Consider the following 26332-nt stretch of genomic DNA (forward strand, 5'->3'; position numbering starts at 1 on the left):
CTTCATGAAAATTATGTACAAGATCAAAGAGATTTGTAATCCTGCTGCAGTTCATATTTGCACAACATTTAACAGAACGAATGCTGATGACACTGATAAGTTTCCCATCATGCTGAACATTCTTACATCCAATTCTGTATTCTCATGGGTAGGTCTGCCTTATTATTTGCAAATTGCAAATGTTAGGGAAGAGATGAACTAGAGTAAAATAATACTTTGCCAAATATTAATGCCTGAAACAAAATCTGAATTTGGGATTTCCTGGCTCATAAGTCATAATCAGCTCCTGGCCAGCAGCTCCAGTGACAGCCATGCCTGAACTTCCTTGGGCTTAAGTTGCATGCTTGCATAATTTTAAAGACTCATTTTGATTCTCTGAAGAGAGAAAACACAAATCTAGATGGCACTCTCATTTTATGTAGTCCACTGAGACATCTTGTACTTCTGAAGCAAAATCTCTCTTCCATTCGGTAATTCTTGATCCAGAAACCTCACTCAGGAGGCTCGAGAAAGACCAGGGAAGAGACAAAGGAAGAACTGTAATCAATATGATGGACCCAAAGTGGGTAAGCTGAAAGTTAACAATAGCTTTTCACCCCAAGGTTGTGACAGTCAAAAAGGCCCTCTGGCAAGCTGTAATTAGGGAACTTTGCCAAAAAGAAGAATGGTCAGGTTTCCTTTGCACAGGAGGTTTTATCCCCTCATCTCCAGTCCTAACCACCTCCTTGTGCCTCTGTTCGTTTCATAGGTATAATAGAAGACACCAACATTCAGTGAAATTCCAAGGCTGATCTCAGCTGGTTCCATAAACTGGAAATTAAGATTCAAACACTCATAATTAAAAACCCAAATTGGTGTTTATGGGATTATCTTCAACACTTGTTTCTGTATGACCCATCAGTCAGGCTTCCACTAAGGAGTCCACAAGCCACCAGTCTTTCCTTATCTGCAACCATCAGAGAAAATACAGTTTAATTTTCTTTGTTTTATATAAGGACTAGGAAGATCAAATCTCTACATGTAAATAACGCTGTACCTGTAGTAGGTTTACTATTATTAGTTAAGGTGACTAGTCTCTTCTTCAGGCAGTTCAAAGAGGGATACATGGGTTCTCCTTCTCCTCCTGCTAATTTAGCCTCCCAACTATCCTGAAAGGTAAGTTAGGCTGTGAGAGCTCCCTGGCTCCCCAGAAACGAAGCATTGGCATCTATTCTCAGACCATTAAAGCAACCATCTCCTTTGCAAGGGTTGCACAGCTGCCCTCGCTAGTTTCAGTGCACATATCTAGACAGCACTTCTGCTGGGGCCACCAGCAAATGGAAGAGGCTGTCTGCGCACACACCTGAGAAGTCTTTGGGACCCCTTTTAGAGCAGCTGACTGAGCTGTGCCAAGGAGTAGTTGCTTTAAGACTCCAGAGAGAGGAGCTTCAGTTCTGCAAAGCACTTTGGAAAGCAGCTGCTTCAAAAGTGTTGTACAAACCTACCCTGTTTTTCTGAGGTGAAGCAGATTGAATGGGACAGCTAAGAAGGCCAGTCTTCCAATCAGGGGAAAGCCAAGCACAGCAAAGAGAGGAAGGAAGATGTAACTGCCTCTACTCCTCAACAACCTGGGGGTAAAAGGTGCAAAGAGCCAAGACCTCTGGGGCTGCATCTAGATTACAACCGGTCTACAATTCCTTCAGTCCTCCTTTATCAAAGTAGGGACCACATGTGCCCTCCTTCCATCATCTACTACTTCACCCATTCTTCTGGATTTTTCAAATCATGGATAGCCTTTCAGACAGACCATGAGAAATTTCCTTCAGTTTGCTGGGATGGATTCTTTCCGACCACTGGCAATTGGAATTCAAAGTTGAGAGGTAATTCCTAACCATATTTCTTTCACCCCTGACTGGAAGCCTGCTCCTTCAACTTTCTCTTCACAACTACCCAGAAGAATGCTTGGCCTGTTCTCTGGAAAGACCAAGCCAAAATAGAAACTGCATAATCCTGCCTTTTCTGCTACCTTTTGTCATTTTCACTCACCAGCTAGTATCCTGTTTCTTTTCTCTTCCTTTTATTTTGAACATATTTGGAGAATAGTTACCTTTGTTTTTGTTCTTATCTTTCATAACCTCAGGTTGTTCTATGTTTCAGTTTTCCTGAAACCATCTCTACAAAATCAAGCGAGTTGGATGGTTCCTTAGTGACCTGGTCCTCTTTCCATCTCCTATCCATGTCCTTTTTGATTTTCAGCCTTTCACCAACCTTTTTGTGCAGCCACTTTGGTATCTTCTGCTGTCTCTCCCTCCCCGCCCCCCATACTTATTGGAATTGTGCATTTAGTATCTGTGTTATGAATTCTCCCCCTCTTTGAACTCCTTTTCCCATAAGATCCTCCTGCAGTGGAATCCTACTTATCTTTTTTCTGAGTTCATTAAAATCTGTTTCTTTGGAGCCCAAGGCTGATGCAACCTTAGTTTGCCTTATTATCAAGAACTCTAGTTTACATAACACTTCCCCCTCCCCTCGTTTTTTTTTTTTCGGGATCAATCAGAATCATATCTGAGGAAGGCAAATCCAGCCTTCCTCCCTCAAAAACTAATGTTTTGGTTCAGTGATTACAAAAGGACGAAGTGGACACTTTCCGTTTAATTCTCCTTCCCTCCATCTGTTTGCCTTTCCTGTTTATGCTAATGAGGAGCAGAAACCCTGTATATGATTATGTCCTTTTGAGAATATCTATTGCATTTATTCTACAATGAGAGAGAGAAAAAACAGTTTTTTGAAAGGCAGTCTTTACTTGGTTTCAAAGGCATTTTCAAATGAACAACAAACCATTTCTTTTGTTCTGAACAGACAATCTCTACTGTATTGCAAGAAAGAAACTGAGTATATTGCAAAAGGTTTTGTTTCCCCAGCCGCCACACTGATTTGTACAGTATACTTAATTTGATATCATTTCATTTGGGGAAAATATGTTTAAATTTTTAAATAAGAATCAATACATAATCTGGGAGAGCTATAGGGCTGGTGAAATGGAAAGAACTGGCAAGGAAGAAAATAACGACTTCTTGGCTAAGGAAATAAGAACACTTGAAAAAACCTAGACATATGCAAGAATAATATTATTTTTGTTATTCCGAAATAATTATGTTTGAGAGAAGGGATTAATTAACTGTGTAGAATGCATAATTTACTACATGCAAAGCACTCACAGGGATTTTTTGGGCATTGTCATTTTGAGTTGGCAGCCTACACAGAAATCACATTGTTTGGGGGATTATTTCACTGTTTCTATTTTTAAACATGCAACTAAAAATGTAATGTGTGAATGCAACAAATGGTGTTACAGGAACATTCCTCAAAAAGCCAGAACTGGCTGTGATTCCCTTTTTAATAGATAGGCTTGTTTCAAATGCCCATTTGTGGCAGTGTTATATGAAAAATGACTTGGAGGGCTACTTTTACTGAGGGATTTGTATCCAATAATGCTTTGTCCTCTAGGAATCTCCCCTTTGTGCTTGCATATTGTAGGGCAGCAAAACAGCTCTCTATTCCTTCCTAACATTTGGCTTTGATGCTAGTTTTATGAAGGGAGTTATAAAGGACGACGCAGAGTGGTGGGAGGGGGAGGGCGCTAGACCTGGCTCACATCCCTGCTCAGCCATGAACCTCCTTGAAAGACCTCAAAGTGGAGTTGGTTGTCCAGCAGGATGCTCCAGGATACAGGCTGCACCTGGGATTCTCCGAAGACTGGAAGGAGATTCTCTATTATCACAGAATAACAGTCTTATGTTAAAGGGAGGCAGATTCCTGTTGAATGGTTGTGGGGAACGTCCTCACGCTAGGAGCAGTTCAGTTATCTGGAGAGGTAGTAGTGCCCCTTTGCTGAATGTGAAATGTTTCCTTCTCCATCGCGGACTGAAGCATATTTCCCCTGTATAGAATTTAACTCTGTCTCCTCTTGCTTTTTCCTTATCTGTCATAATTAAAAAACAACAACAACCAATGAATCCAATATATAGCATGAACACCATTTAAAGTCATCTTAATTGAGCAATCCATTCATCTATCCTTGGGATCCTCATGTGAAAACGAATGTGCCTGGGGACAGGACGCCTGGTGCCCACCAGGCCCTTTGCCCCACAAGCTTTTAAAACATTATTTTTCATCTTAAACAAAATTTATAAAGGAAGCTGGCAGGGTGCAATGCAAAACACTAACCTCCAGAATAATCTTTTATTTTCAAGGATGCCCCTGGATTCTGTCTAGCTCTTATAGGCCTTCTTGAAAATAAAAATTGAGTGGCTTCAGTTCAGTGCTTTGTTTATAAGTGTGGCTGCTTGCTGAGAAAAAAAAAGATAAACATAGACTGGTGTTGATTATGAGAATTAGAGAGAGTACCGGGGAATTATCTCACCAGTTTGTCTTCTGGTAATTGGGAGCCACATTGTGAATGGCAAACTCTCACCCATGGCATCCATTTTGTCTGAGGGCCCATGCCATGCCCTCAAAATGACAAATGTGACTGCTGGTCTGAAAAGAGGGGGACTTTCATGTACCCTGCACTTATCTCAGACAGACTTCAGTAGTCAGCCGGCACAAAGATACTAAGATTGAGTGAGAATATGGATTTGGAGAACTGGGTTCCACTAAGGATGAATACGCATCGTTTCTTTTCGTGATAGGAGAGCTGGATAGAAAGCAAATATATGTTTAAAGGTGTGGATCATTTTACAAAGGATGATTTGTCCCACTTCTACTTTTGCTAGTATTGGGCGGGGGGGGGGCTATGCCACTCTCACCATCTGAAGATACTAGTTTAAATACAATATAGCGTAATGACTGTAATATTTATAAATTGTTGTTAGGTGGCATTACACTGTGGTTTTCAGGATTAAAAGGGTGGTTCTGAAAGAGAAAATTTTCTCTTTTCCTTCTTTCATCCTCTATTGTAGAGTGGGGAAATTACTATTGATCTCTGACCCTAGTTTGCATTCTTATAGAAACAAACAGAAGAAAAATAATGTTAAAAAAGCTAACTTACGTGAAAAGATTTTCAGTAAAGAAAGAGCAAGAGGCATTTTTAGTCCTATAAACGGCAAAAGTAACAACCACACAGGGAGTTCAAAAGAAAGGAAAGGAATCTCACAGGGTTCTTTGATAACATGCAAACGTCTTACTATTATGTCGGTCACCAATGTTGACATTTTCAGCTTCCTATGGTAGTTAAATGCCTTTGGCTGCTGTGGTTTGTTTTGGCCATGATGCATTTGGGAAAGTGAGGGACAAAAAGAAAAAAAAGTGTATTTATTTCTTAGTTTGAGGGCTAAACAATAAATGGATGTCACACATGCTGCCTTTAATGAACCAATTTTAGAGATCTGGGGCAGCAGCTGGTACCCAGAGTGGTTTTTGCTGGAGATGTGTCATATAGATGGAATGTCATAGCATACCAGTTTGCCCTGCAGTCTTTCAATTGAAATTCAATTTACAATCAGCCACTAACTTATTCCACACATAGAACTGTACCTATGGAATTGGTTCTGTGGGTGACAAAAGTCACTTAAAGGCGCCATAAATGAGCCATTCCAAATCTGTGATGATCCATTGGTTGAAGGAAGACAGAAGAGTTATTTTCCTGCTCCCCTGTGTTGGCGATACCCAATGTATCGCCAATAATACCCAATGTATCACTAATGCACGTCTAACAAGCAAGCAAGCAAGCAAAATACATACAGTAAGGTATTTATTTAATTCAATTTCTATAGCCGCCCATCTCAAACAAGTGATTCTGGATGGCAATCAATCATAAAAACAGTTAAAACCCAATCAAACATAATACATACATACATACTTATATATCAGCCAAAAAAATTATACCCTTAGGTATCAATATAGCCAGGAAACAGGGCCCTTAAGACACTCATAATATGCTCGTAAATCTGTCATCCTGATAAGCCCCTTAGATATTTTGAGTAAAGCACCTTGGGGAGATCAGCCCCATACACATTCTGCTAGTTTGCCTTCAAGCTTTGACTATTCCTACCACTGGGGAAATGAAATGAAAGAGTTGGTCTATTTAAGGATATTTTTGTGGATCTACCCAGCTTTCATCCTGTATTGAGGACCAAATAGTATCCTTAAATCATTACCAGTTTCAGCTAGGCTATTTCCAACCACATTCTTTCATCTTCCTTGCATTTGTCAAGTAGTTATTCAAGCAATTACTAATTCAATGGAAGTTGGGAGTAGATGTTCCTGGTCAGAGAGATTACTTTGGCCTTCATTTCAGAGATGACTTTAAGAGTATCCAGACTACAGCCATCTGGCAGGTTGAACGACTGCAAGCATCAAGCAGTGTAGATAAGCAAAGCTGCACATCATATATCCAGGCACCACTCAACATGGCATGCAAATGGGTGAATGTATTCCTCAGGTGCCTTGCAAATTTGTCACAACAGGTTTTTGAGAGCTCTTAAGATGGGTTTTTCTGGGCAGATGACAATAAGCCCCTGACACCTTAAAGTCCTCTGCTGGAAGACTTCTGAAGGATGAAGGCTATTTGTTTGCAGCTCTTGCTGCCACATAGTACACCTGCCTGTGCCTTAGCATATGGCCAATTGGCCCTATAACTTATCTTACACCATTTGAGTGCTAAGATGTCTCCTCGCCTATTTCATCACCTGGTTTTCCCCAGAAAACCAGGGAGAAGCCTGGACTAACAGCACCAGAGAGAGACATGGGGTGACTCTGTCAACGGCTCCTTCTGTTTTCCCATTCCATAGGTCAACAAGGACTTAGTCAGGATAATCAAGCTTCTGGAAATTCATCCAGATCATTCAAAAAGTCATCTTAATCCCTACTCCTGAAAATAGAATAGGCACTCTGAGATCAAACTTCATTAGATCGTTGCCTGAGCATGCAGTGGGATGACTAGAAGTACCAATCTTTCCAATATCCAGTCTACCTTCACTCACCTTCAGCAAAGTCTGAATCAAGAGTCTGCCTTCTCATGTAATTCAGCTCAGATAGTTAATTCAAACCCTCTTCCCTCTATAACATGTTTTCTCTCAAAATCCATACAGATCTCACCCTGCTGTCCTTCATGGGAGCCCTGAAGACCCAGCTCTTTCTATGGACATAGGGCCAGGACATTACCCAAGCCTACAAATTAATCTGAGTGAACTGGTTTTGTTCCCAGCATAGCTGTTCCTAACTTGTTTTAAATGGTTTATATTGTTGTTTTAATCCTTGTAAGCTGCTCAGAGTTGTACACAAATGGGTGGCTGGAGAAACTGGATGGATGGATGGATGGATGGATGGATGGATGGATGGATGGATGGATGGATGTCATAAAGGCTATGAAATCCTACCCTGTCAGCCTTGCGAGGTAGTCCATGATGAGATGGGCTAATTCTACTTTATTGTAAGGTTACATAAACAGAACCTTGCAAGTCTGAAAGTACATTTCTCTCCTATTGTCTTTACAGCCCAAGAAACTAGGGAGGGTCCCTTCTGAGTAGTTTGCCATGCCCACGTTCCTTTTGTGGGCTAAGTTGCTTCTTGTCTGGCTATTCCCCTGACTGTGGCTCTTTCCCCTGTCTCCCAAGGTCATTCCCACATACCATTACATACCCTGGCTCCTGTATGGGTGGCCTCAACATGAATGATGCCCCCACCCCCAGATACACAATTTTGTCAGTCTCCAAAAATTTTCTGAAGGCAATCTCAGCAGGCTTGGCAGGGAGTTTGTTGGGTAGCAAGGTGGATAGTACACCAATAGTATCTTTAGTTTCTTTCACTGATAATGATCCTCATAGTCTGCCCCAGTTTCAACAGATTTTCTGCTGCGATGGGATTTTTATGGACTGCAGTGACCCCCTTTTGAAATCCCAAACTTGGGGTGATGTAGGACTAGGTAGGCAGAATAAAGTCAAATCCATACCACCAATTCAACCCCACCCCCAATTCAACACCCCTCCCCCCAATATCTCAATTATACATGACAGGTTTGTTCCCTCATCCATAATCAAGACATAGAAGAATATTCCCAGCAATATCACCAAGGAGGAAGGTCAGAGCCACCCTTCAGATATCTCATGAAGGGGACCGGGAAAAGAGGGATGATACTGTTTAGGGCAGTTGGCAATTTCTCCTAGAGGTCAGCTAGATAATTTTATAATGTGGATTTAGTAGGGGGACCAAGGCTGAAGTGAGGCCTCTTTAGATGTGAGATCTATGTAGCCTCCCTCTCTCTCTCCCTCTGTCTCACCTTCTTCTGCAGTCTCCTGGACATCATCCTGAACTATAGTTAACAATCTAATGTTAATGACTGAAGTCATTGAAATGGGATCTGAAAGGAAGGACTATACTCTTCAGATGTTACAGGTTTTGGCTTAATTTGTTAGGTGAACTCAACCAATAATCAATTATTCAGTAAACCAGAGGTATACCCGCTAAATCCCCAGGATTACATCTGGCCCACAAAAACTTTGGGGACAGCTCCTTGGACCTCAAAAAGTTATGACCAAACTGCAAATTTTAGTGTGGTAGAATGGGGAAATAATTGAATACATAACTGGAAATAATAATGAAATTTATTTCATTTGAATTCAGCGAAAAGGAAATAAAAATTAGTATTTGTTCTGGCCCCACCCTTTACCCTTGGAGGTATGGCCCACAAATGTACCCCTCAAAGATAACTATAGAAAAAAGTTATGCTCCTTTACAATAAATCCTACTTAAGAAGACTATGGTGTAGCCCAATATGTGACCCAAGTGACCGTGTGTGGACTTAGTACTGTAGCTAAAGCTGAAAAAGTATTTTCATTTCCATGCAAATCCCAAAGTACTTTATCTGTTTCTGTATATCCCGCTCTGAGAGATCAGGTATCACATTCCAAATAAATAAAGGAAAGACGTCGATGAAAAATGAACACCCTCCATTTTCTGCATCTTTGTAGATTTACCCCAAGGCCAAGAAACACCTCTCCTGCTGCAGAATATGGATTTCGGATTGTCAGCTTTTGGGCCTGTGGCTGTCCAAGACCCCCCATAAGGCAGACGGTGTGTTTAGACACAGTGGCCATTGGGGTGGGCTGGGCTGTTCCCTGCCTTCACTTACAGCCTGGGTGACCCTGAGCAGGGTTAAATCTTCACTGTTCACGGAACCAATGGGACAAAATGAAAAGAACATGATTGCTTAACTCTTATCATATAATCCCCATGAAAGGAGAACATATTTCTATTTCGAGGAGTGCAATAACCACTGTCAGGAGCTTTGGTATCACTTTGCTGGACTCTTTGACAGGAAGAACCAAGAAATAGCCAGGACTGTGGGGAGGAATATGACACAGGCTCAGGAGTGTTCACAGAGGGGTCAAAAAAGTCAAGATGATGGCCACAACCATGCAATCAAGCCCCACCTCTTTTTACATGCATTACACATGTAAGGGTGCACACAGAAAAGGACACGGCTGTGTAATATATGTAAAAAGAGGTGGGGCTTGATTGCATGGTTCTGGCCACCATCTTGACTTTTTTGACCCTCTCCTTGCAGACACCCCTGCCCAGAGGGAAGCAGTATAGGAAGAGCTTTGCTTCTTGGTGCTGCTCTTCCTCTTCATTTTCCCTTTTAATGCCAAACTGAATTGAAATTCATGGTTGGATGTTGGCATCAGAGGGTTTCAGTATGTCAGTTTGGGCTTAAGGTAGGAAAGGTCTGAAAGGAGATCAGTTTCTGGATGATTTGCAGTGATTCAGTGTAAAGGGTCTGAATCCTAATTGTTCGATAATAAGAATGACTTCAATAGCTGAAATAAAGAAAATGATTTCTTTTGAGGCCTTTTTATTTATTCAGTTAAACAGGAAAAAAGAAACAGAAAAAAGAAAAAGAGAAAATTATAAATAAAGAAAACTTGGAAGTTACCAGAAATGAGATTTGTGTGCTGAAATCAAATGTCTAGGTGCCAAATGTGCGCAGAGGCACCGTATTATTTACTGTAAGTACATGCCTTTTGCATCTGGCTCTGGTTGATGGATCTTAAAGTTCTACTAAGCAACAAAAACAAACATTGTTCTGACAAGCTTCGGATCTGTCCACCCCTGGCTGAAGAATGTGCCTTCCAAGCCATAAACAGTCTTTCCTTTGGTGTACACCCAGATCAGACAAGCAGACACACAAGTAGATGGTTACTTAGATAGTAGGTTGGACTGTGTTATTTTTACACAGTGCAATTTTACTTTCCAGTAGCTGGAAACTGCAATTGTGGAAACATTAACACTGATTTGGTTCAAGCTGAGAATTGTTCTTTAATGCTTGTAACATATAAATTGACATTTTAATTGTAGGCTATCAGCTGGTGCTTTGAGAAGATGGTGACAACTGTGATTATTTAAACTTCCAGCGCACACCTGGTGCGCTGCACTCAAACAGGTGGTTTGGTGCTTTTTCAATCCTGCCTGAGGGTAAATGTTTTGTTTGCCTCTAAAAAAAAAAAAAGGATGTGCATTGGATTTGAAGTTTAGCACAGGGATATGAAGCTTTGGGTTTAGATTTTTTAGAAATTTGTGGTATGTCTGCAGCACTTACGAATCACATTGTTTCCTAAAGTAGAACATTTCCCTTCTTTAATAATTGGGAAGAACAGCATTCCCACGATACCATTTTGCTCATAAACCCTGCCTCAGAATTTAAGCTGATTTAAGGCACAGGTCTTTATAGTGGAGCTTGGGAACAGGAGCAATGATTAAGAAACACATGCACAAGCATTACAAAGGGCATTTTCCCTCTTCAAAATGACTGGGTTGGCACTTTGTGCTAATCAATTATTTGTTTTAACCCTTGATGACTTGATAAGCCAGGCTGGTGGTTCACCCATGATGCTAAATTATATCATAGTGTTCAAACCAAATAGCAGAGTTTGTACAAGCCCAAAATCAGTCGAACAAACTAATTATACTTTTGCCTGATGCCTCTGAATGCAGCTGAGGAATAACTTCATGCTCTCAAGTGTGGAATCATTAGTGGCAGCATTCAGGCTGTGGTGCTGAGGAGTTTTGGAGCTTTGAATTTGATTTTACAAAGGTTCTTTGCGCACATGGGAGCACCAATGTAACTTCTCTGTGCAACTCTTTAAAACAGCTGCTTCTTTTCCCAGGACCGTGTGAGCATCATTTAGAAAGGACTGGTCTAACAAACCGTAAAAGACATCATCACTAAATGGAAGGTTCATATACGTACATCACACACAAGCTGTTACTTTCCTTCCCTCTTTGTAACTTTCCACAAGCACCACAACCACTAGTCAGACCTTCTTCCTGATGAGTTGGATATCAAGAGCTTCAACCCAGTGGCATATTATAGGAAATGGGGAAGGCTAGATGGGGCTGGTTTTGGTCCAGCAAAAAGGAAATTGGAGGTGAGCACTTCTCACTTAAAGCTTCTGCATTATTTGCTGAAATAAGAAGTCTTTCACTAACCACTAATCAGAACTGTTGATTTAAGATGCTTCTGGCCCTAAACACTTTTTTGTACAGGCTAACCAAAAAGAAAGAGCTAACTGAAGACCAACTCAGGATCCTTCCTCCTGCCTCCTCCTATAGAAGCTCCATGCCTTTTCCACTGTCCAACTCCACCGGCTAAATTTCTCTCTGCCAGGCAGCTATTTAGGGCAGAGACCCTTTGTTAGGACTGAACGATGGTTGCCTTAGATCATCGTGCCAGGTGCCTGTGGGATGCGCTTTGTGGCTTCTCACTTGCAGTTGGGCAGAGAATAGGAGACAGGTCTTTCAACTAATTCAGCACAACTCTGCTTACGTTTTTATAAAGCTCCTAGCAAAAGCTTGGGGTAGGAAGAGAGAGAGAAAGATGAGATATAGGTGTCATTCAATACTGATGGAATCCCAGTCTAGATCGTGGGAGGATGGACCTCTAACTCTTCCCAATTCATGCTGCACAACTGAGAACCTACTGAGACCGGCAACCCCAGGGACTGACACTACTTCCAAATTCAATGGCTATAAAGTGGATTGGACAGTCTCTGCAGAGCCTTAAAATCCAGCACAGCTGTTAATACAGTCGAGTTAGGAAGACCAGGATCCCATGCGGATTATTTCATTAAACAATGCCTACTTTTATGGAAAGCTTCCTACCTCTCTTACATTTTTAACATGCTATTATCTGTTTAAAATAATTGTTGGTATGACAGCATTGTAACACTAATAGCAGCCTCTGAGTAGCTGTGAGTTTGATGGACTAATAATTTAAACAAGAATGAAAACATATAAAAAGCATTCTATGCTATTTGTGATGCATGCAGAGTGCTTGAAGGTGGAAATCAATCTTAGCAACAGGAAGGAAATATTTGAAATCCTCCTTTAGTCGTGCAATTTCTTTGGATTGAATTGCATTGCTTCATTCTGCCAAAGAGATGACAGGGCCAAGTTCTTATCTCCTCTGAACTTACGGTGTAAATGTTGAATCAACTGCAGTTACGATAAACACATTTGTGCTGCAAGCGAAAAAGTAATAACCATTTTCAAGGCTAATTGTTCAATCAGTGGGCTAGCAGCAGAAATTGTCACAATGTGCAATCTTACACTTAACTAATCCCTCCTGAGACTAATGGACTTCCAGGCATGTAACATTAGGCTGGTTGTAGCTAATAACATGAGTTTATTACCTCTGCTACATATGCTGCAAGTATTCGGGGTGAAGGATCTGTAACATCTGCAAATATGACTTGTCAGCTGAGACAACTCTTCAGGTTTGAGCAGCAGCAAACAGAGTCAGAAGTTCAGTCATGGGAAATTCATGACAAGCTTTAAGGGCCTGCGGGTCATGGGTGCATTGGAGAGAAAGGGCACAAGCTGAAGGGGCTGAAAATCCATTGGCAAAGGGGCTAGAAAATTCAGCCCCACACGGTGCTAACAAACTAAAACTTCCTTCATGGATCTCCATTCAGCAGATTTCAAATGCACTGATCTAAAATTTACTTCCAATTCCCCCCCCCCAATCCCAAAATACAAGGTATGTTGTTTCCCCAATGGACCGGACAAATGACATTTGTGTCATTTGCATAATTGCATAATTATGTGTTAATAATTAGGTAATGGCACTGACCTATTTGGTCAGGGATAAAACAAAAAGTACTTTTATAAAAGACTGAAAACCTTTTATGGACTTTTTTTGCTGAAAATGGAAAAAACTGAACTGATGATTTGATGATTGAAAAAGGATTAAATAAGGGGCTGAAAGGATCTTTTGTAGTTTTAAAGAGGGAGGAGGGATAATGAGTTTGTTTATAACTGTTGAAAAGAAGGTCAGAAGTCCCTTTCTTTTTCTGATTCTTGTTTCTTTAATTAGTTTCTCTTCTTTCTTTTCCTGTTTTGCTCACCACATTGTTTTTCTTTCTTCTCTTTTTTTTCTTTTCCTTATATTTTTTTCTTTACATTTATCTTTTATGTATATAAAAACTTTCAGTAAAAAATTATGAAAAAAATAATTAGGTAATGGCATATTTATGCAAGTGACTAAAATGGTTGGAAACAAAGTAAAAAAGAATAATTGTGTGACACTGGTCTATGACTGTAATAAACTTAACTAATTACACAGTTGTAAATAATGTCAATTACATAAATTTAGATTTAACAGACAACTCAGATTTCCCCCCTCCCATTAAACTGAGACTTTACCATCGAATGTAACATATGTCACAGCCATAAAAAAAAAAAAAAAAAAGGCTATTGGAACAAGCCAGTTGTCCTTGCAGATCAGCTAAAATTGGGCAGAAACATGGGCAGTATTAATGATACAGCTGAGCACAATTTTTTTAGAAAGAGGCATATTTGGAATTTTGGCAGTAGGTTATAGATACATTTATGAAATGGTTGCCATGATGAGTATATTTCTTGGGCACCCATGGCAACACCCATGGGTGCTCACCAGGCCAGCTGTCCACGATGTTTTACAAATATTTTCATTTAAAAAGAAATGAATGAGAAGGTAGAATGCTGCAAAGCAAAACACTGCTTGCATGCACAATGGATTTCCCAATGTGCTTTTGGGCTCCCCAAAAGACCCAGAGCAAGTACAGAGAATAAATTGGTGGGTGGCTATACTCCAGAGCCTACTTGTCCAGAAAAATTGGTGACATGCTCCATGGTAGTGAGTTTGTGAAAGTGCGCAAAAAAAGCTTTCAAAACTCCCAAAGTCTCCACCAAACCAAAAAGATTGGGGGCTCCTGACATAGCCAGTCACAAAATTCCCATTTATCAAAAGATGAACTGGTGGCATTGCTCGCCTCCAATCCCTCTAACCCCCCAGGGCTTTCCTGTCACTCAACAGATTTCCTTTTCTTCTTTGGTGTAGGTGGGCATTCTTCCAAACAAAGCATTGGTTGCAGCTATCCAACATTTTTATTTCCTTATAATAGCTCTGGAGCCTACCCGGGTCCCACAGGCTTTCTTGGAAAGCAAGGTTTTGTTGGAGGCTGGCCTTTTGCTTTGCAGCATGCTGGCCTTCTTTTGAAACAGAGAAATTCTCCTCTAGAGACACTCCTGTAGCTTTGCAGGCTCCATGTTATGGTTTCCTTGCATGAAGCTATTGCCACTGTGGATGATAGGTCTTGGGCAGACAGCTTGATGAGGTCAGGGACAGAGAACCCTTCCAGTTCTTTGCTACTATGCCAGGAGCAATTGCTATGCAAAGGCTGCAGTGGGAGTTACACTGAGAAGCTGCCTTCCATTCGCCTGTTTTGAAGCAGATACGCAAAAGATGCCTGGGCCACGTTAGATCATTACCAACGGCTGGTCCACAATGTTTCAGTCTGAGTCACTGCATAATTGTAGGTTGTACAGTAGGTTCCACATGCCAACATGATCTGAATTGGCAGTGAAAGCTTTCTCAGCTGTGATGATAGAGTAGGGGCACCTTAGGGCAGGGTTCCTCAACCTTGGCAACTTTAAGACGCCTTGCTGGCTGGGGAATTCTGGAAGTTGAAGTCCACCCGTCTTAAAGTTGCCAAGGTTGAGGAACCCTGCCTTAGGGAACACAGACCCCTTTGCTGCTCGGGTGAAGGCCTCATTCTCCCTTAATGATAGGACCAGCATTCTTACAACCAGATTCTACTTTCCAATCCTGGGCCATATGGACTGGCAACTACCTGGTGGCCACCATGAGCTGCCTGTTGAAGGGCTCCTTCTTCACAGAGGGAATTTTACTCCTTGGCTCAAGAGGATTGTAGGGATTCCCTGCAGGCATCTTGCCAAGAAAACTATGCAGATACTGTATTATTGTATTTATTTAAAGAACAAGGAAATAGGATGGATTGACCAAAACAGCAGGAGATTTTTTACAGTGAGAATGATCATATATATTAGGCGTGGGCATGCTTTTAGAAATGGTTAAGAAGAATGGCTTGTTCAAGTTTTAAAACACTTCTTCCTGATCATACACCCACAGTGTGTGTAACACTTTCCTTCTTCTTACAATCCTTCACTATTCATAAACGGTATGGAACAATTCAATGGTAGCTAGAAGATTATTTGTGCTGTACTGTCCTGTCCTGTGATCCTCTCTGTCTCCAGCAAAGGACAGCATACTAATTTTCCAGAGAAAATGTTACCATTGCACAGCGTAGTCCTAGGAAGCCCCCTTGAAAGGCACACCCTTACACAGGTACATACTCTGTAAAGCTGCCTCTGGTCATCACCATGGTGGCAAAAAACTTTCAAGTCATCCAGATTGGGACTTCCTTCATTTTAAACGTGGGAGGAGGGCAGCCTTAAAAAACTGAAACAACGGGAAGTCCTGACTTTCATTGCCTGGGATTTAGGATAGTCTGGAATGAAAGTCATCCATTATGTCCTGCAAGTCTTCTGATTCTTTCAAACAAGTGAGGTTATTTACAGTGAAGCACTAAGGACTGTCACCTAGTCAATTTATTTTCAGCTCCTAGTCAATTTGTTCAATATCATCAACAACCGTTTCAAATAGGCAATTTCAGTGTTACTTGCAAAAGCTTGTCAGCTATTTTGGCTCCTTTAAAAGAGAGGCCGACCTCTGAAAGAACACTTAGGCGGCCTGGGCTGTGTCTTCGCCAAATAAAATAGCTTGCTGTAACAACAACACACCCCAAGCACTGCATGATACTTCAGATTGGTGCCATTCATTCTTCCAAATTAATTCTGTAAGAACTCCTGAAAGAATAAACACTAACACAAAAATTATGCCAAGCGGCCATTAGCACGCAGCCTTGCTTCTAAAACACAGGGTTGGCCTCAAGGGGAAAGAAGTCTAAAAATCAAAATGATCCAAACCCTGTCCTTTGTAGTGCTTCACACGCACAACACATGGCAAAAGGGATGCGGTTCTGAACAGGTGGTTGTAGCTGCCATCTTGACCTTTTTGACCCGTTGCCTCTGGAAGCCTCGCTAGAGTACCATGGATTGGGTTGATAAAGGACAAAAGAAAATGCAAACTTTAAACACTGTTAAGGGGGGGTGGGGAAAAAGCAAAAATGAAAAGACTTTAGAGATCAGTTCCTGTATCCTGGGCATATGAACTCTTGAGGTAGAAGGAAACAAGGCAGTTTACAGCTCTGTCCAAGAATCTTTAAAAATTCCCCTCTTTCCACGTGGTGGTGATTTTGCCATTGTTAAGAAACATTATCCATGCTTGAAAATCAAGGGTGTTTGGACTGAGGTATTCCAAACTCTGTGAAGCTGCACATTTTGTATCTCCCATTCTAGTGTGCCCATTTTATTTCATCCTGGAATTTCTTTTCAGAGCAAAGGATAATAAAGGGCTGCCCAGGGGCATTCATGGAAAGGTTGTCCAAAAAGCCAAGAGTGCTGTGATTGTGTGGTCAAGGCCCCTCCACTTTACAGGTGGGTCATATGTGTGAGGCATGTAAATAAAGAAAGGGACTTGATTGCATGGGCTGCAGGCGCCATCTTTACTTTTTTGACCCCCCCCCCCCCGCAGGATCCCTGGTGCTCTCTATAGAAAATGAGGCTTGTCGATAGTAATTAATTATATTAAACTTAGAGATACTTAGGTGAATACTAGCGGAGAAAAGTTATGGAAAAGTTTTGAATGTCTTAAACCAGTGTTGTCCAAACTTGGCCACTTTAAGATGAGTGGAATTCAACAAAAGGCTGGCTGGGGAATTATGGGAGTTGAAGTCCACTCATCTTAAAGTGGCCAAGTTTGGACAACACTGTCTTAAACCAACCGACAAAATCCTTGGGGGATATTATGATTGGTATAGCTGTATGGTGTTTTCCTTTTTGGGGGGCGGCTTGAAGAAGTATAAGTAATGCATCTTGAAAATAATAAGAATAATAATGTTAAAAAGGAAATAAGGAATTTTTAGAATTTATTTTCTTCAAACAGGGAGGCTGTAGGAACAGCCCGGGTCGGAAATTATGGACTCCAGCAGTTTTCTGCAGCTGGGCACTTCCCAGATGGACTGGACTGCACCAGTTCTGGATAGCATTATTTTTGGGTTGATGGTAATGACAGTCCAGTGCATCTGAAGGGCACTACAAGATGACCCTAGATCCTCATTGTGGTCTGAGGAACATATTCCCCATGACTTTGCTCTGAATGCTGAAAAAGGAGATTCCGGTTCATCCTAAGTGAATACAATTTTCTTTGCCAGAGAGTCTTTAAGAAATTGCTGTGGAGGCAGCAGGAGGCCATGCTGATGTCCAAATGACGGCACGTATGTCACGACACCATTGTGCAACTGATCCTATTATGATGTAATGATGTAACATCTGACACAACTATGGAAATCAGGTCATTTGCCTCCCCATTGCCTCTTCTGTTTATTCCCATGTATGGAGTGACTGGTTTAGAGATTCCCCAGTGGAAGTAGTAATATTGGTAGCCACATGGCTTCTCCTAAAACCCCCGATCCAGAACAGAAAGCACTTGTCCTAATGTAACTGATGATCCACTACCACCTTCTTCTTCTCTTTCTCTCTCTCTCTCTCTCTCTCTCCTCCTGCAGGCATTGGGCATTTCATTCTCAAAAGCCCCCAACCAAGAAGCAGCAGCCGGAGCAACAACCAAGGATGTTTCCATTAAAGCTCCTCTGAGGCTGCCATCTCCTGGGGAGAGGGGTACAATTGACCCCTACAATTGAATCAAAGGTGGTCTCTTTCCTCAATGCCTGCTCGCACTCTTGCACTCTGTGGGCTCAGCTGCCCAGAGCAAATGAAAGACCATCTAATACCTTTGTATTGACTGGATTATCCTAGTGGTTCAGAGAGGTATTTGCTGCCTTCCTGGAGCAACACAATGGTATTCTTGGCTACCTTATGGATTTTGCTGGTTTATCCTGTTACGTGCTATGCCAGTAGTCAGAATCCAAGCTATAATGTGGCAACCAAGAAGGAGATCAGCTTGGAAGGAGACTTAGTTATTGGAGGCCTGTTCCCAGTTCATGAGAAAGGTGGCCCTGCGGAGGATTGTGGCAAAATCAATGAACATCGTGGCATCCAGCGTCTCGAGGCTATGCTGTTTGCCCTAGATGAGATCAACAAGAACCACCATATTCTACCAGGCATTACCCTCGGGGCACACATCCTGGACACCTGCTCCAAAGACACCTATGCCCTGGAGCAATCACTGGATTTTGTCCGTGCCTCCCTCACCAGAGTGGATGGCTCTGAGCACATCTGCCCTGATGGGTCCTATGCCATCCATGACGATGTACCTACGGCCATCACAGGTGTCATTGGGGGTTCCTACAGTGATGTCTCAATCCAGGTACAAGGGACAAAAAAAGAGAGAGACAGCTGGTGGGGATGTTGGTGCCTAGAACCAAGAGACATTATGTTTGGGACCTTGTAATAAGGTGCTGAGGAATAAAAAGCTAAATGCAAAAGAAGGGAATTGGGCTTGAGGGGTTGAGCACTGGGTAAAGGGCTTAGAAGATTGATGTTGACTTTATGGACATAGGAAAATAGGAAAAAAGACATTAAATGGGACTGGCATGGTATGAGGAGGATAACTTTACTCTGAATCTAGTCTTGACCTGTACCCCATATAGGTACACCAGGGCTAGAGAATCTATAGTTCCCAAATGTTACTCTACTACAAACTTTTAGCAGTTCCATCCCAGCCAGTTTGGTCAATACTGAGGGATGTTGGAAGTTTAGTACAGCAACATCTGAAGAGCTGCACGTTGCCCATGTCTAATTTATGGGTTGTTATAAGGATTGCAGAATCATAATAGGTGAAGTGCTGTGAAAGTTGCAGTTCTTAAGGTATATCATTTCATTTCTTGATTTTAATTCATAATCAATACTCAGGAAATAAAACTATTACATATAATGGAACTCAGAAAGATGCCATTCACTCACCCCTCTTAATTAGAGACTGGACAAGTTTTAATCTCTTTTTCCTTAAAGACTAAGAATGCATTACTGTATATTTACTTCAGACCAAGTAATATGGGACTCAGTGGGATCTACGTCTGAATAAATATGTATGGGTTTATACTGTATATATTCTATGCACATCCCTTTTTAATGAGAGGAACTTATTCTCTCATTCTTTGATTAAACATAAGACTGAGTAGAATTCTTTCACAAGTCATAATGAGGGTAAAATAAGTACAGTAATAGCCATGATTTTAAGGTTGATGTCTGATGTTGAAAGATTATTGCTTTGCCTTATACATCCATAAAATAAACTCAGTTCCTTCCTTCCAGGTCAAAAAAGTATCTATAGATGAAAATTTGATCTATAGATCTAAATTATTAGCCCCAGGGCTTCTCATCCCTCACATTTATAATGGGAATTGGCCGCCTAAGGATTCTAAACCTTTTCCGTACTATCAAAAAAGAGAAACTTGAGGAAAGGAGAAAAAGGAGAAATGAAATAGACTTCTACCTGAAATGGAATTTTAACATCATGTGTTTGTAACAGATAAATGAATACCTTAGACATGGTAAGAACACAGAGGTTACCTTGAGGGAGAAGAGAAGTTGGTCATTAGGAACAATGGTATAAAACTTTGGAGATTTCAGCTGAGGCTTCCTAGCAGTTTTTGAATATCCTGGCAGTATTCCCTGTAGTGGAGGGAATGTAATAATCACGTTGATTTAAATATCTGTTCAGGAACATGAAGACTATCTTGAAAGCCAGCCTGATTTCCACCTCTTTTTTAGGGCTCATCCCTTTCCACAAAAGCGCTCTCTGATTTTAAGCTTGTTGATGTAAAGACCATATCCCATAGCATTCATATGACAGAGTAATTAGCTGCTGCTCTTGAAAAGCCCTAAGGATGTATTAATGCTATAATTAATGTAAATTAATATATCATTATCATGTACAGAGCCCATTGCCAAAAGAGAAAGAGAATACTGAGTGTCACTAACTAACTCATTTACCAAGGGAGGAAGTGCCTGTCGCCAGGGCTTTGCTCTTAGATTTCTGACCCACTTCCCCCAAAGCAGGACATGGATGGATGGATGGAAGGAAGGAAGGAAGGAAGGAAGGAAGGAAGGAAGGAAGGAAGGAAGGAAGGGCAGGTTTCTTCAAACCAAGCCTGCAGTATTCCAAGGTGGACTCTTATTCAGCACAACTTCTGGCTGAGGAGAGCTTGTTGTAGCTACACTGGCACTAAAGAGTTCTCTCCTGCCCAGATCCTTCTATTGAGCTCCATGGCCTTACACTATGTTTGCCTCAGTCTCCAGTTTGGCCTCAATTCCAGGGACCCAAAAGTCACAGGATTCCTCCAAAGACACTTGAAGCCACTGCCACTTGTCACTTAATTTCAGCAAATCTATTCTGCAGACATGCCAGGACAAACCTTCTCCTTCATTGCCTAGTCTAATGATACCAGGGCTCTAGAGAATTAGCCTTTGGTGCCTGGAACTTAACAAACAAGAGGAAATTGTGGCAGGAGGGTTATATTTAGGAGAAGCAGCAGGCAAGCCCAAAACAAATTCTCACACTGTTTTTTAAATAGATGTTTACACACTGGCTTTCCTTCATAGACATATATTATGTGCCACAGCAGGAGATCCTGCTGGCAAAACAACGCAACCACAGCTAGGGTTGGCCACTGAGTTGTGATTCTGAGTTGGGTTGGACTCTTGGAAACAAAATTTGGCAATGCCTTCTCGGGTCACACCTGTCCCAGCCCTGTTTTCATTTAGAAAGAATCACATGACTGGTCAACCATTTCCTGGTCCTTCAAACTGAGAAAAGCAGAAGATGCTACCCCAACCCTAGGTGTGCCTCCTCTCTTGAGACTCCATTCTCAATCCAGCCATTTGCCACCCTCTGGCCTTATCATGTAAGTTGTTGAAGATTAGAATGAATTTCCAAGACAGAGAAAATAATCCTCTTTTTAAAGGGTTCTGGATAGGGTGGTTTACGTTTAGAGCAAGTAAAAAAAGAAAGCCACGTGATGGGAAAATGGGGAAATTTAGAGGCTCCTCTCAATCCTAGGTTTCTTCCCTTGACCCCCCTCTTCATTTTCCAGGACCAGACACCCCTACGAGCTAGCAGCATAATTAGCCTACTCTATTCTATGACTAGGGAATGAATGCAGAAGAAACAAGTTCATGCAGAGTGAAATATTAACAGAAGACCGCCCTACTTTTTTTAAGGCCCCCTACTTTACACTACCCCTCCCGTGAGGAACTTCCTCTCTCCCTTAAGACCTCCCAGGGAACTGGAAGAGGCTCCCCACCTATCCTCTCACAAGATGGGTACTCTCCCAGAGAACAGATGGCAGTCAATACTCTTCCAACATCCAAAACAGGATGGGCCATCTCCTTCCTTTGAGGCCCCCAAAGAATGTGCCCCCAGAAGTTGAAGAGGTGCAACTCAAAGAATTCTGCTTGCCTGGCCCAGCTCTGCTGTTCTCAGCATCTGCTTAACTTGCCACCTCTGGGGAGTTTGGAAACTGCAGCCCTTTACAAAAAGGGGCATTCCTGTTCCTCTCCTTGCTAAATGTCCCAGCGGCTCTGCTTCTCCTCTGCCCCAAAGAGCAAATAGAGCTGACAGACACCAGCTTGTTCTGGATAAAGAGGCCATGGAAGAAATAAAGCCAATTGTCTCCCCCATGCCTCCTTGCATCTCACTTTAACCCAGCTGCTGTCAGTAGACAAAGAATGCAAGACGCAATCCAGAACGATAAAAAGCAAAATATGATAGATGGCCATTTTCATCAAGGAATCTTCTGCTAAACTGACAAACCAAAAGTTGGGCAAACACAACGAAGGGGAAGCAGTTACATAAAGTGAAAGAGCTATAGATGGCAAGGTAATTAGGAAGCTTATTAAAAGAGTAAGCAGATCAATTAGCGAAGATGGCTGTGCCTCTCTGCGGAGCTGTGGTGGCAACACAAAAGACATTTATTAATAACTCTGGGTGCTTCTCACTAGCTGCTTTCCCCTGTGCTTTGTGCCCCCTCCAGGCTGGAAGGAGCCAGAGGGCTTTCTGTCTCCAGTTCTCTCCTGTCAGTCCCCCAGGGTTGGCAGAGAAAGCAACAGATTTGATCCCACTGAGGCACTTTTTGTCCAAAGCAGGCAGTGAATTAGCACCTTCCCCACCTCTCTATTCTTCTTTGCTCTCCCAAGATGTTTCTGCAAAGGCCCTTTGAAAAGAAAAAGGATCATCCTACAACTAGCATGTTTTTGTGAAGTTGCATGTACACCCATGCCTACGGGTACGCCTCTCTGGTATCTTCTTTTGTCTGCTTTATGCCAGGCTGCAGCTAATTTAATGAAGCAGCTGGACCCCACACAAGCCTTCAAGCAAGCAGCCAATCTTGTTTCATTCTTCTGAGAATAAATAAATGAAAGGATCTTCATTTGCAGTCAAAAGAGAAAAAAATGATCAGCTTCATAGTAATTGTGCAAGAGACCCTTAGAGAGAAGTGGGGAGCTGACTAGCAAGTAACAGAAAACAAACACTGAATTCCACAAAAGAGGAAGAGAAACTGCTGAAGTTTATTTCCTCCAGCTCCTTGAGCATTCAGGGACAAGTTGAAAACAAAAGTAGACCCTTGGAGCCTCTGCAGCCCAAACCAAGAGCTCAGCATAACATTAAAAAAAAAAAAAAGTATAACCAAGGAGGTCAACAGATCTGGCAGCCACCACTATTTGAGGCTTGTTCTCCTGCTTTCAACACCGAGAGCCTCAGTAAGCCTTCTAGCATGTGGGTAGTCTCTGGCCCCTTCCTTCCCTTTAAAGAAGGCTTTCCAGCATGAGGAACCCCATCTCTTCTTTGCCTGAGCAGTGAGCTGAGTCCCAGCCAGGCAGCCTAGCAGGGTGGGGGAGTTTGTTTATATATGCCTGGTAAGGATCACCCAGCAAGGGGATTCTCTGTAAGCTTCCCTTTATCACCCCCCTCAACCTTGTTCTCCACCCACCCCTTCTTCAGAGCGGCCTTTATGTTCAGCAGGCACTAAATCTGCAGAGACTCATACTCTGCTGCTGTGCCTTACTCACAAGGAGGCTGGTGTTTCCTGTTCACCGCTGTAATATTTTTTGTCAACGGCTCTGCTTCAATTGTGATCTCTAGAGAGAGACCCTAGGCTGTCCTAATTCAGTGGAAGAGCACATGGGCAGAATCTCCTAAGTTTGATCTAGGTATCTCTGGTCGCCACTTGATCTTTTCCTTTGATGTGAAAGACTATCTGGCTGGGATTCCAGTCAAATCACCTAATTTCATATACAGTGGAACAATCCCGACTTTCTTAGAAGCGTAGAGTTTCTTTTGTTTAGACATCAGAGGGATGCCCCATTTCCACTTCTTAACATCACCCCCCAAGAGAAATATTCTGAGAGCTGTCCAGTGGTAAAGCGTTGTTTTAGATCTGAGTCCATCTATGTGAGAAACTGTCTTGGGTTTGTAGGCTAGTTGCCTCTTGATTATTGAAAAAAATGTCCTCCAAGTCTGGTTAAAAAGAACCTAGGTGACTTATGAAATTTAAGTCAATATTTAAAAATGGCATGGCAGAAAAATTAAAACAGAAGTAAACGGTTCAAAACATAAAGAATAATCAATAAGGACTTCTGGTTGAGAGCCATGGCAAGCTGGACGTCCCTTTTGCAGCAGAACAGCATTACGACAAGATCAGCAGCTGGAATCAGGATCCGGGTGACTGAAATTCTCTCTGGAGTAAGGAGAGATCTTTGAGATGGCCCACTTGTACTCCGCACAACCACTCCTTGTGAGTAGACCACAAGAACCAATGTTTTCAGCTGGCTTATAAGTTGAGTGGCTGGGAGTTGAGGGAGGAATCATTTATGCTCGCAGTCATGAACGCAGCTTTTTTAAGGACATAAAGCTCGACTGAGCCTCATCTCTTAATCACTTTGGATTTTTTTTTATTGCTTTGGAAATATTAAGACCCTTCAGAACAGCAAGTATTATTTGCAGCCACTGGGTGAGTTGCCTTCTCCTTGGAGAAAGAATTTTTAAATACAATTTTAAAGATTTGGAAAAAAAATACTTTTTAGATTAAACAGCAAAAGGGTGCTTAGAATATGGATTTTGGAAAGTTAACAATGGATTAAGGGCCCAGACAGAATTGCAATTATAATTTTAAATTAATTAGAAGAATTCCTTCCATGGGAAACTGTGATTGTTTGGGTTTCTTTAAATGAAAACAAGATAGGATGGGACTTTGAAGGTTAGACACTAGAGGAGATAGAGATAACAAGTTGAACAAATAATGGAGCAAAATATTCTAACAGTTTTTTGATGGATATTTTTGAAAAATGTTCTTTGAAATTATCTGATATGATGGAGCATCAAGGAAGTTGCAGAAGAAGAATAAGCTATTCTGGATAAGTTTGAAATTAATTTGAATGTGGATATAAATGTGACAAGCAACAAGAAGGATATGGAAAAAGATGTGTTGGACATACAAACAAAATTGGTTGATGTTTCATTGCCTAAAGGAGATATACAATTACAAAACTAGAATGGAGTTATAGATAAGGATGTATTAAGAGATCTATTCAAATTCTGAAGGATGTTTTGAGAAGTGACCAAAAAAAAAGGATAAACTTTTCTTACAGGATGTACAAAAGAGATCTGTTAAAGTTTTGAAAGATTATTTGAGAAAGGCCAAAAATGGTGACAAGAAACCAAGCTCTGGGACTTTATTTGAAGGGGTTAAAAATCAAGATTGTTAAAAGTAGGGGGAAGGAATACAGGGTTGGCTTATTTGATCAAGATTAAGATAAACAATTAGTTATATCTGGTAACCCTTACTGGACTTTTGCTGATAAGGAACAAATGGCAAAGCTTTTGGATTTTGTTTTTAGTTAAGAGACGAGATATGGGGTGAAAAGAGTATATGTCGTACCTTAAGAGATGGTGATACATTACTAAAATTGTTTGTACTTGCTGTGATGAAGGGGAAGTTACTTCTTTTTTCTTTTCTTTTTTTTTATTATTATATTTTTGTAGTTTGCTTTAGTTTTTATTCTTTCTATTTGTAATCTTTAATAAAATTATTTGGAAAAAAAAGAATAATCAACAAGACAGCACTGAGCAAAAATTAACACCCCAGGCAGATAAACTTCCAGCTAGTGCCCAAAATTCATCAGGTTTGTGCCAGATGAGTCATCCTGGGGAAAGATTCAAAAGCATGTGGTAAAAATAAGGCTACCATATCTGGGCTGCAAAATACAACTATTAGACAGTGGCAAAGAGAAATGGAAAATCTGAACATCCAGGGATCATCCAGATTTGTGCAGTCCAGATGTGATAGCACTGATAATTACAGTGTTTTTAGGAAACTTGAAAAGAAAGCTGGTGGTTCCTTTTATTTTAGGCTACAGATGAATCCCCAGAGGAAGGCAGATTGATGTCAATTATTGTGGCTTAATAACTTTTGTGACATTGATTACAAGATGTGGGCTGAGAATATGTACTTTTGACTTTTTTCTCCTTTAGTGATATGGGGACATGATCTCTGTTACTTGTGCCTCACATCTAAAGTCTAGAAGACTGGGACATGGTGTGTGTGTGTGTGTTACATTAGTTCTGAGCAAGCTAACAAAGAGTAGTGTGTTTGTACATTATGCTAAGTCATAATCTTAGAATGATGTGCTTATCCCCCAACACTTAGTGTTATGTGCAAATCAGGCTACTATATTTATTCAAGAAACTGTATTAATAAAAACTTGGCTTAATGCAAACTAATTGGGCCATTTGAATTTATTAAACAAGCCATGGTTAAAAAGCCTTGCAACTGTATGTGTCAACCAGGCCAAAATTTACAATTGTCTTCACAGTCTGTAGAAGGTGATTAGCAAGCTTGTTATGGAACTATTGCAGTTGAGATACAGTTCCTAT

General features: G+C 41.3%; 1 protein-coding gene across 1 annotated transcript in view; it reads left to right on the forward strand.

Moving 5' to 3' along the window:
• Window positions 1-18295: 18295 nt before the first annotated feature.
• GRM2 (glutamate metabotropic receptor 2) overlaps window positions 18296-26332 on the forward strand; it is a 50275-nt gene continuing 42238 nt past the window's right edge. Inside the window, exon 1 of the mRNA XM_088134782.1 lies at window positions 18296-18766. Within this exon, the coding sequence (XP_087990908.1) occupies window positions 18296-18766 (471 nt within the window). The remainder of the gene's footprint in view (window positions 18767-26332) is intronic.

The sequence above is a fragment of the Python bivittatus genome, unplaced genomic scaffold (assembly GCF_059951505.1).
Source record: "Python bivittatus isolate LINGU-HERP-01145 unplaced genomic scaffold, Pbiv_v1 ctg000080_np1212, whole genome shotgun sequence".
Lineage (NCBI taxonomy): Eukaryota > Metazoa > Chordata > Lepidosauria > Squamata > Pythonidae > Python > Python bivittatus.